The 12,500-nt window shown below is 42.7% G+C and overlaps 1 protein-coding gene across 1 annotated transcript in view; it reads right to left on the bottom strand.

Annotated features, from left to right (window-relative positions):
- Positions 1-12,500, bottom strand: part of lurap1 (leucine rich adaptor protein 1) — a 16,157-nt gene that overhangs the window by 3,554 nt on the left and 103 nt on the right. Inside the window, exon 1 of the mRNA XM_062998080.1 lies at positions 12,298-12,500. This exon is cut by the window's right edge and continues 103 nt beyond it. Within this exon, the coding sequence (XP_062854150.1) occupies positions 12,298-12,500 (203 nt within the window). The remainder of the gene's footprint in view (positions 1-12,297) is intronic.

Below are 12,500 nucleotides of genomic sequence, written 5' to 3'. Positions count from 1 at the left end.
ACAGTCATGCTGGAACAGGAAAGGGTCCTCCCCAAACTATTGTGTATTGTATTAGCAGCGTTAGCAGAAAAAGCCCTCTATGACCTCCCATCACAGCTCTGGAGAGCAAACAGACGTGCTGTATGAAACATGTGATGCCAACTGCACAGTACCGGATGATAAAAGCTCTCCAGAGGGTCGTAAACACTGCCCGAAAATAAATGGACTGCCGCTGTCCACACTGGAGCAGCAAACAGCAGCAATAGATGAGCGATCGTCTCTGACTTTACATCTACAAGGTGGACCGACTAGGTAGGAGTGTCTAATAGAGTGGACAGTGAGTGGACACTGCTGTGTCTGATCCACTCATACCAGCACAACACACACTAACACACCACCACCATGTCAGTGTCACTGCAGTGCTGAGAACGATCCACCACCTAAATAATACCTGCTCTGTGGTGGTCCTGTGGGGGTCCTGACCATTGAAGAACAGCATGAAAGGGGGTAACAAAGCATGCAGAGAAACAGATGGACTACAGTCAGTAATTGTAGAACTACAAAGTGCTTCTATATGGTAAGTGGAGCTGATAAAATGGACAGTGAGTGTAGAAACAAGGAGGTGGTTTTAATGTTATGGCTGATCAGTATATAATGCTAAAGTATTAAACTTTAATATCGTGAGTTGACTCTATGAAAAGCTACTTAGCTGCTGTGGAAGCTTCCGGAGAGAGAGAATTGATTTTGTCAGTGAGGACCATAAATTTCGGAAGCACTCACAATCACGGCGCCCCGGCTCTCGTCAGCAGGAGCACAGCACAGATCTGCAGCTCAGGGCAAAGGGGGGGTATACCGCCACCCCTAAATCTGCTAATCAGCCCTATATGTGCTGACACTAGCGCCCCCTCGTCCATGTGGTTTCCTCCTGGCATGAAGGTGTATTGACCGCCCTAAATTGTGTCTAGAAGTAAGCAAATAGACCACTGAAGCTTTGGAACATTTTTTATGACTACAGGATGCGAGAGAAGCAATTTTCGAAATCTCCGTTCATTCTTCCCATTCAAAATTTCTCTCAGACCCGGGTTACCAAATATGGGCATAACAACATGGCGTGGACTACAAAATGACGACACGACTTTAATGGTCTATGAGCAAGTGCGATGGAACCCCATTCAGGGTTTCTGGGTGGCCCTTTACGACCCTGGTCAGCCGAAGACCCCGATGGTGTATGAGGAGGGTATATTCTCCTGACACGCCCTCCCTCTGACACGTCCACGCTCCACCGACCCATCTTATTCGCCTGTACTTCGGTGGACCGGCGCGTGAAGTCAGTCTCGCGCACAGAGTCATGCTCTGATCTCCACGTTCCTCCCACCCACTTTTCTGTTTTTAGTCCCGGCTTTTCCCACACAGCAGACTAGTGGCCAATTTTGTCTGCTGCATGTACTGCCCATCATGCCTGCTAAAGGGCGCCCAGCCGACCGGTAGCAGAGCCGAGATTCGAACTCGGAGAGCCAATGACTGCAGAGCAAATACCCTGCAGGGATTCTATTTTGCCGTGGATGCACAGACTGGTTGGCATTTCATCGAAGTTGCCATGGTGATGGTGGACGCTGGCGCATTTGGCTGCCGCTACCGTTACCGTATTTTACCGTATTTTATTGTATTTTTATCGTTTTTCGTTTTCATCTTTTTACACACCTTGTGGATCTATTTCTTTTATGTTACTTTTGATACTTTTATTTGTGCTTTTGATACTTTTTGTTCTTTCTACTGTACATCGCGTCTGCGGCCGGTGGTGAACGGTGGATGAGTTTTCCTGGGATCGGCACGATGTTGAACTATTCCGTTGACCAGCTGAGGAAGTTCAACAACTGCACTACTCCATCGTGTATTCCGGTCATCAAACAGCTTGGACTCCTTCGCCGGCCTCGTTATATTCACAGGGGCTCCCGGAGAAAGCTTGTTTATCTTCGAAACGGTAACGCTATTCCATCCTTCTGGTCAGCCGTGCGCACTGTCGCTCCGCAAACACGTCATCAGAGCGCTGCTGCCTTGCACACCAGTAGCGGTGTAGTCTCCATGACAACGCTGTCCACGGAGTGGGATGGGAAACGCGGAGTGGACTTAGCAAATCTCCGTTCTCTTCCTCGTTCCTCACAGCCAACTACACAACAATACCACTTGAAAATGGCATTGCTTAATGTTCGTTCACTCAACACAAAAAGTACTGTACTTAGTGAATTTATATCTGACAGTGAACTAGACTTTTTCTGTCTCACTGAAACTTGGCATAAACCCTTGGATTATTTTACGTTAAATCAGACCACGCCAATGGGATACTCGTATATTGATGAACCTCGTATGGAAGGGCGAGGTGGTGGTGTTGCTGCAGTCTATAGGGATGATATTAAAATAACCACTTTGTCTTTTCCTGCTGCTCTTTCTTTTGAACACCTGGCTTTCAAGTTGTCAGGGCCTACTCCTCTGGTCACTGCTGTAGTTTATCGTCCGCCAAAGCCAAACGCTTCCTTTCTCTCTGACTTTTCAGATTTTTTAACCCAGCTTAGTGCCCTCTCATCCTCTGTACTGCTTATGGGTGATTTTAACATCCATATTGATGACAACAACTGTAAATTTGCCAGGGAATTTTTGGAATTGTTACAGTGTTTTAATTTCACACAACATATACATTTTCCAACTCATAAAAAAGGTCATACTCTTGACCTTGTCTGCTCTACTGGTGTCCTAGTTCATCAGCCGTCCAGCCATGACCTTACTGTCTCTGATCATTTGACAATCATCATGGACATTGAGGTCACTAGGCCCATCACTAGAGCTAAACGTAAAATATCCTTCAGGAATCTTCAATATATCTCTCCCTCTGCTTTCTCAGATTCTCTTGTTAAAAAGATGTCTGTCTGTCCTGTACTGTCTAGTAATTCATCTGACCTTGTCGATTACTATAATGACATACTCGCCTCATGTCTTGATGAGCTGGCTCCTTTGAGAACCAAATTTGTTTCATTTAGTCATTCTGCACCATGGTACACAATTGAGCTTCACCAAATGAAATCCCGTAAACGCCAGCTTGAAAGACTTTATAAGAAAACCGGTCTAACAGTACATTATCAGATTTATTCTGATTATCTTCAACATTACAAAGACGCTCTTACGGCAGCCCGATCCACTTACTATTCCGAACTCATACATGCTGGATCAACAAATCCTAAGACTCTCTTTTCCACAATAAATAAACTTCTCAAACCAGTTGACAATACTACCAATTCCTTTACAGTTGACAAGTGTAACTCTTACCTCTCATTTTTTCAAACAAAAGTTGAGAATATCCACAATTTTCTGACAGTTTCCCCTGTCATCTCTGTTTCTCCGCCTATCTCATCTCAATTTATTACCCAGCCTCTGTCTCAGTTCTCACCTGTGTCTCATTTGGACCTATCTGAGATCTTAACAGGGATGCGAAGCTCCACTTGTGTTTTGGATCCTGCTCCATCAAAACTTGTTAAGGGTTGTTTTCCAGTTATCTCATCACTTATCACAGAGATAATCAATTCCTCTCTTAGTTCTGGCTCAGTCCCTCAATCACTCAAATTGGCTGCTGTTACTCCCATACTTAAAAAACCTGGACTTGACTCTAACATTATGAGTAACTTTCGGCCCATTTCCAATCTTCCATTTCTGTCGAAAATACTGGAACGTGTTGTTGCCTCACAGCTCAAAGATCACCTAAATTCCAATAATCTATTTGAATCATTTCAGTCTGGTTTCCGCCCCCAGCACAGCACTGAGTCAGCCCTCCTCAAAGTCACAAATGACCTTCTTTTTTCCTCAGACTCTGGACAAATTAATATTCTCGTCCTCCTTGATCTTACTGCAGCTTTTGACACCATTAATCACTCCATTCTTCTGTCCCGCCTTGAATCCTCTGTCAACATCACTGGTACTGCCCTTTTGTGGTTAAGGTCATATCTCGTAAACAGACAACAGTTTGTTAATATCAACAATTGTAGTTCTGCCATTGCTCCACTGTCCCAAGGCGTTCCCCAAGGCTCAGTGTTAGGTCCCCTTTTGTTTATTCTTTATATGCTCCCCCTTGGTGACATCATCCGTCGGCATGGTTTACATTTCCACTGCTATGCTGATGATATTCAGCTTTACATCTCCTCCAAATCCATTAATACTGAACTTCACTCCACTCTGACAAATTGCATCACTGAAATGAAATTGTGGATGAAAGCTAATTTCCTCAAATTAAACTGTGAAAAATCAGATATGATCATCGTAGGTCCTACGACCCTGGCAAAAACCACAAAAAATTTTCAAATTACCATTGATAATGACACTTTGTCTCCGTCTTCTAACATCCGAAATCTTGGTGTAATTTTTGATAGCAACCTCTCTTTTGACCGCCATGTAAATCACATCACCAAAACTGCTTTCTTTCATCTAAAAAACATAGCACGTCTACGTCCATCACTCTCCTTTTCTGCCGCCGAAACCTTGATTCATGCTTTTATTACATCCAGAATTGATTATTGCAATAGCATCCTTTATGGTACATCTAACAAAATCCTAAAAAAACTTCAGTATATCCAGAATTCAGCTGCTCGCCTCCTTACTCATACTCGCTCCCGTGATCATATTACACCTGTTCTCCAAAAACTTCATTGGCTTCCCGTTGCTCAACGCATTCAATTCAAAATTCTTCTATTCACTCACAAAGCTCTCCATAATCAGGCCCCATCCTACCTCACCGACCTGCTCCATCAGCACATTCCCTCCCGTAGCCTTCGCTCTTCTGAGGCTAACCTACTGTCCATACCCTCTAGGACCAAGCACCGGACCTGGGGTGACAGGGCCTTTTCCATAGCTGCTCCATCTTTATGGAATGCTCTCCCCAAACACCTACGAGATTGTCCTGACCTGTCCAAATTCAAGTCACTTCTCAAAACTCATCTATTCAATATGGCATTTAACTTGTAACAACACGAAATAAATGCTTTTATTTTTGCTATTCTTTTTAATAGTTTTTATACTTAGATCACGACAGAAATGTGAAGTCCTAGATCCTAAAACTTGTAAAGTTTTCAGTTTCCTGATTGCATGTGAATCTGTCCTGTTTCTGTCTAATTTTAAGAAATTGTTCTATATTTGTTGTTCTCTCTCATAATTTAGCTAATTTTTAATGAACTGTCTTATGCTGCTCTCTTTGTTTTTATCTTAATTATTCTTGATGTTGATGTACTATTTTGATTTTGTACTATGATTTGTATGGTGTATGTACGTATTTGTTTTGATTATTTGTCTTATGTAAAGCGTCTTTGAGTATCTTGAAAAGCGCTATATAAATAAAATGTATTATTATTATTATCGTGACGCTTCACTCCATGTCGTGCCACGTCACCCACGCCGACGTCCTTCAGCGCCTATCACAGCCCACTGTCGCTATCTCTGTATCGAGCTGAGACTGTGGGAAACACGACGGTCATGTCCTCCGTCTGTCCTCACGCCGTCCCCCGTGTTTACCGTCTGTTCAGCAGAGATAGAGACAGAACGAGACGAACCAAAACCCTGCAGCAGCGGGGTCCAGACTCACAACCACGGGGGCACAGAGTCTTTATAATAAAATAAATATAATAATATAAATATAATAATAAGAGCTCCTGATTACTAACAATTCCACTTCCAGTGTCGCGATTTCACTCACTGGTTTATAATCCTAACGGTTAGATTATGATACTTCTTTATAATAAACATATCCACTTCCCTCTGAACTCAGCACTCCTGAAATCGTCTGCGCTCGGCGTCTGGTTTCCGGTTCTCCGGAGCCGCTGCGTTCATCCACAAACTGGGGAACGTTAATGTAGGTGTGATGTTAATGTTTTGAGTCGGGGGGATGAAAACGGGGTGAGTTTTGGATTCGTTTCATGTGAGAGCGCCGCCCAGAGGTCAAACATTTCAAGCAGCTTGTTAAAAACCTGATTAATAGAGGCAAAACAAATTAATCCCAGTTTATCGTAGTCAATTTGTCTTCCACTGCTGGGGGATCCCGATATTTTGCAGTCAAGGCGGGCACATTGCTGCTCACACCTCCTCCGACCCGCACGCAGCCCTCAATGGAACACTTTTCCACCCATGCACCCTGCATAGGCACAGGCACCTCTATCCACCAATCAGGGTCCTTACACAGCATTTGAAGACCCTGCCCACATAGTCCGGTCATCCCTCCCTGCAGGCACTGCCAATTATGCCCGCTAGATGGCGCCCAGCCGACTGGTGGCAAAGCCGAGTTTCAAACCGAGGAGTTCAGAATCTCGTTGCTGGTGTGCTAGCGGAATTTCTCAAATGTTAACGGGTCACAAATGGCCCGTGGGACGTAGTCATGGCTACTGGAGGAGAGGAAGAACCTGATAAGCCTCCTGCATGGTTTAAATCACACATATGGGAGCATTTTGGCTTCCCTGTAACATAAACTGATGGTGGAGGAAGGGTGGTGGACAAAACCAGTACAGCATGCGAGCGCTGTGGTACCAGAACGCCATACGACCACAGTGATACATCCGGCATCGCTGTAGTGCGTCAGTGAGAGAACCAGGAGCCGAGAAACATCTTAAAAGCTTTTATTTAAGTTCCCTGCTTTACGTTTTCTTGACATTCTTCAAGTATTAATAAATGCTGATCCGAAAACCATCCGGTTTGATCCGAGACCCAACAATCGTGAAACGATCCGATCTGTAAGATCTGTGATGCGTTACGCTCCTAATCAACAACGTGCAGAAGCGCCGACGCTGAGGATTCAGGGTTCAAGCTCATCTGAGATGGACGTTATTCAGTCAGATCATCACTCAGAATTAAGGCGCCTCAGTAGGAGTATTATAAGGGATCTAAAGATTTAGACACGCCCTCTTCTCAGGAATGTAGGACGAAGGACTGTAAACCACAGATGTAAAATCACAGAACTACTCGCAGGCTATAAAGCCCGAGATCGATCAGAGCCTCAGGGTTTCTCCTTCTCATCCTGATCAATACCGATCCCCGGACTAATCGGAAACGAGGCTGACAAAAGCACTACGTCTAATGGATCTCCACCGACTTCTGACTCCCCTCGTACTCAATCAGGAGGGCACGGGAACGTTTCCTTAATGGACCTCAGCCTGGATCCATATCATTTCCTTTAGAAATTATCTTCACGTGGGAAATAGATGTGACTGAATGTGTGAAGAGGGTCTTTAAAAAAGAAAGAAAATTGAATGTAATGCTAATGACACACAGTGGAACCTATTAATCGAAGTTCTGTACGATTAGATCTCACATTTTCTCTCCGTTTATTGATTATTTTTGCTGTATCTCGATGATTAAAGCCACATAAAGCAGATTAATAACACGAGAATCGCTTTAAGTCTGGTACAATCAGCTTAATTGCATTGAATCTAATAATTAATCAGTTATTTTACTGATACTTTGGAGGGTTTAATAATAAACTGGCAACCGAAGACAATTTCATTAAATTTGTGTATTTGAATTGAATAGATAATTTCTTCTACTTTTTGCTAATTAGTTGCATTTAAATGTTTCAGATATTCAGATATAAATTCTGATATAAAATAAAAACACGAGTAAATAAAAATGCGTTTAGTTTATCATTTAAATTTGGTTAACTGGTTGATTTGGTAGCTAAGGGGGCACTTACTTTCTTCCACATAGGACTAAACAGTAGGTGTGCAGTACAGGCCGCTTATTTTCACCTGCACCTTCTGGGTTTAAGTGGAGATCCGTATCGCGCACAGAGCATCATCGATCAGCCAGCAGAGGGCGTAACTGCAGCACTTATGAGGAATCCCTATGATCCTCCCTCTTTCGGACGAGCCAGTTATACTGTAGGGCCGCTGCGACTGATTGACCTAGTCGATTTAGTCAATATTTTAAGTCGATGCATCGTTTTTAAAACTATGTTTATAAAAGATATTTTTTAATTTCTACATAGTCTCCGTTCATATGATTCCCTCAGCACTACTCACTGTGTGCAGGACCTCAGTCGTATCTGCTCCCGTCACTGGTCGGCGGCATTAAGCTCCGTCTTAAAAAACACCGTCTGCAGCCGTCAGAGGACGATTGTAGAGCTTTCAAATAAAACCCAAATCATCCAAAGTTTGGTGATACTTAAAACTGGTACAAAACTAAAAGCTGGTTTGGTCACTGTGTAAAGCTTTGATGGTACCACAGCAGCACCGGCGCCATGTTGCACGTCTATATTGTTTCATTACACTTCTTAATCATGGAGATCTTGGAATAGCGTATTTCTTAGTGATTTTTGCGGTTGCTGCGGCGCTCAAAGCGCATAAAGCTTCTCATGTGAATGCGCTGGAGCAGTCACCACTGTGTTTACATGGTTTAGAATGTGAAGTAAGTGTTGAGTGAATGTGGAGGTTAGAATCTGGGCTCATTCTGTCGTTACTGTACGTGGGACTTAATGAGACGTGGCTACATCTAACTATTTTATTTCTGATATAAGCTGAAGCACGTTGCTGTGTGTACAGAACACCATAAACACGTGCTGCACTTGAGAATGTGATCATATGAACATAAACCCTGTTTACATTAAGTTCTGTGTTAGATTATTATGCTTTTGTTAGTCTGGATTAAAGAGAACCAGTCGGCTGGTGACGCCTCCTCAGTACTGATACATTTTATTTACTTTATCTACATTTATTGCTTTAAATAAAGTTTATATTATTCATTACAGGGAAAACTGATTCAGAATTCGGACAAATCCCAGTGTGAACGGCATTTTGGACTGGACGACCTGTGTATGAACAGCGAGGTTCTACTGTGTTGTTGGTCGCCTCTGCAGCTCTGTAACACGCCCACAGCTTTCTCCCACTCCACTATCCATGGCATGGAGGAGCGATAAGCTTCTGAGTCTAGAGGAATGTGGGTGGACTGGTCTGAGGAATTCCAGCTGGTTTTTATGAGACGGAGATGAAAAGCAGCCCAGAACGTAGATATTGGTGTAGATGAGGATTAAATCATCCTGCTTCATCTTTACAAGGACGACACACAGCCCAGAAATAAAGGGTATATAAGAAATATACAGGAAATGTACAGGGCTATCAATCAAAAGGTTGAGAGTTTGAATCCCGGCTCTGCCGTGCAACCACTGTTGGGCCCTTAAGCAAGGCCCTTAGCCCTGTCTGCTCCAGGGGCCGCCGTACATGTGTACATGTATACACGATAAATAAAGCTGTCCTAAATAATAAGGCACTTTAGTTCCCAGACCCCAAAAAGGAGCAAATCAGACCACAAAAAGGAAAACATCAGACTCCAAAAAGGAGAACATCAGACCCCATAAAGGAGAACATCAGACCCCAAAAAGGAGGACATCAGACCCCCCAAAAAGGAGAACATCAGACCCCAAGAAGGAGAACATCAGGCCCCAAAAAGGAGAAAATCAGATTCCAAAAAGAAGAACATCAGACTCCAAGAAGGAGAACATCAGACCCCAGAAATGCTGGTCTACATTCGTTCGGACGTTAGGTGTGTTTGTCGGACATGCCGGAGCAGAGCCGTAAAACACACGTCTCACTGCTATAAGGAATTCCTGAATAATAACACCACACACAGGTGAAGCTCCACACACACACACACACACACACACACATCATTACACAAGCTTCTCTAAGTCATCTGTTGTTGCATGGCAACCTTGCATCATTATACTGATTGTGCTGCTTACAAAAGTTGAATTTTATCGTATCAGCTGCGTGTTTGTGTTGTAACAGGACTGTACGGCTTCTATTGCAACCGTGTCTCATCTACCGGCATGCATGCTATAATATTAGTCCAGGTTTTAGTTAAAACTGCAAAGATCTAACAATGTAATGCCATAACGTTACATAATCTTCAGAGATCTTGACCTGATGTGGTTTTATTTCACTGTTCTACATAATAAAACCTGTATGGATTATTTATTTTATATATATATATATACGTATATATAGGGTGTCAAATTCTCATGCTACTCTCTGTACAAATAATATTTCACTATTAATAATTTCATAAAACATTTTAACTACATCGTCTGTGATTCTGACAGGAAACAAACAGCTTCTGCTGGATATGATGTCCAGAACTCATTATTAGACTTTATTCTACCACAGACTGGACTAAAAGAGGACTGTTAGAATTTATTTTATCTTATAAATACGGTTTGTTTGATTTAATTCTAGGCCACAGAAGCAGGATGGGGGTCCCTGTTGAGTCTGGTTCCTCTTAATGTTCCTCTTTGTAATTTTAAGGGGTTTTCCTTGCAGCTGTTGCTCCGGCCTTTCAACAGAGGAATGTTTGGTGTTTGGTCCTGGAGTTGCTTTGAAACTGTGTTTATTGTAAAAAATGCTGTTTAAATGAATTGTATATGTCAACAATTTGAGTATATTTTATAAGTGTACTGTGGGTTTTTTAAACTATATTACAGTATCTGTTAGGTGGAAAACAAACATGCCGCAACTAAGATTATTATTATTATGTTTTTGCATTTTCTCTCCATTTTCCTCGTAGTTTAGCGCACAACATTTTTTTGTCTTCCGCTGCTGAGAGATACCCGATTGCATCCGAGGAGAGCACGTCGCCCTCCTCTTCTCCCTGAGCGTTCTGCACTGGTGTCTCTTCCGCCAATCAGGGTCCTGACACAGTGAATGAAGACCCACCCACCCACACATAGTCCGGTCCACACCCGCAGATACGGTGGCCAATTAGTATCTGCCAATTATGCCCTCCAGATGGCGTCCAGCCGACCGGTGACAATGCTGAGTTTCGAACCAAGGAGTTCAGAATCTCGGCATTGGGCGCCCACAACTAAGATTATTGATTATACTTGGTGTAGGACAATCTGTAACTACAACTGGTGACGCCTCAGTGTATCACTTTACATTATGTACATAAAATCAATACAATTTGCGTAATAATAATAATTATTTTCTATTATTTCTACTGTGATACCGGTTACACTGTTGTGTTTGCACTATTCAAACCCTGTGTGTATATCCACATCATCATGCAAACACTCGACAGTGTATTTCATATCTTTTTATCTCATTGGGTGTTGTATCAAGTCATATATTTCTATTTATTTTATTATTGATGCTGGTATTCTATCCTATATTATCCTACCCTGTCCAATCCTACTATATTCTATACCCTGTCCTACCATATCCTGTCCTGTATTATCCTATCCTCCTATGCTACTATATTCTATGCCCTGCTTTGTCCAGTCCTGTCCTGTGTCCCATCCTGTCTCCTATCCTATCCTTAAATTTTAGCATGTTTGACTGCAACCATTGGTCTGAGTCACAAGAATTTTTCCAAAAACACACAAGAAGGTCTGTAGCAATTTATGAAAGTCAAAATGTCTCTTAAATCCATTTTATCACAACATAGATCATCTGTAAGCAGTTGTATGTAACTCAAAAGCTGAGGTCAGGAGGAAAGTCTAAACTCTCACTTATATGGAGAGGCAACCGTCCAGACTGTAAGATCCAAAAACCACCAAAGAAAGAAACGTCTTTCATAAGTTAAAAAGCTGTTAATTGTCAAGCAAGCTGCACACTGCCATAGTGTTAAAGGGTTCGAAAATCAGTTTCCTAAAGCTTGACTTAAGTTAGACATTAAGAATGAGCTTTTTGGAAGAGACTGTTATGGTCAGATAAAACAAAGACTCCAAAGAGTTTAGAAATCTAAATAGAAGCTGGTTTAGAAGAGAAAGGAAGAGAGACTCAAACCCAACAACACTACACCTGCTGTGAAAAAGGATGGAATAATAGACGATTGGCTTAACATTCCTAGATGCAACTGGGTCTATCAGCAATCTGACACAAGTCAGAACTGGTTTCAGAATGGATAAATTAGGTTACACGGGGGGCTTTCGGAATGCCATTAATACAGTTCTAACCTCAACCCTGCACAAAATATGTGGACTGCACTGAAAAGTCAAGAAAACAGACAAATTTGGTTGAACTCTTGGTGCAGCCAAATCTGCCAGGTAGAAAAGTCAAAGATCTAACCAAGGTTGTGCCAGAAGGTGGGAAACAGGTATGAAAAGTGGCAGATGGAGGTCAAAAGAGACATATAACCCAACACTAGGTGTACTTTATGTGTATTTTGACTAGCAACCCATATTAAAACACCGCAGGTATCTCCACTATGTGGATGCAGATTTCCGACTTCAGCTCAAGATATTTAAAGTTGGTTTATACTGAGCGGTATAAATACAGTCAGGCTGTGTTCTGCTGGTGTAAATCTTACCATTTCCATTCTGAGTTTCCTGATCTTCTCATCCAGTGAGTGTTGCGCCGGGTCTCCGACCTCAGGACGGTTGGGTTGGTTCTGCTCCCCGCGCTGCTGCGCCGCGTCCTGCCGCATCCACCTGAGCAGCCCGGCCGGTGTCTTTCTGCCCACCTTCACCTCCAGCACCTCCAGCTCCTTCAGATCCGGTGCTCCATCACTGC

Source organism: Trichomycterus rosablanca, chromosome 6, assembly GCF_030014385.1.
Source record: "Trichomycterus rosablanca isolate fTriRos1 chromosome 6, fTriRos1.hap1, whole genome shotgun sequence".
Classification (NCBI taxonomy): domain Eukaryota; kingdom Metazoa; phylum Chordata; class Actinopteri; order Siluriformes; family Trichomycteridae; genus Trichomycterus; species Trichomycterus rosablanca.
This window is presented reverse-complemented; position numbering and strand designations above follow the sequence as displayed.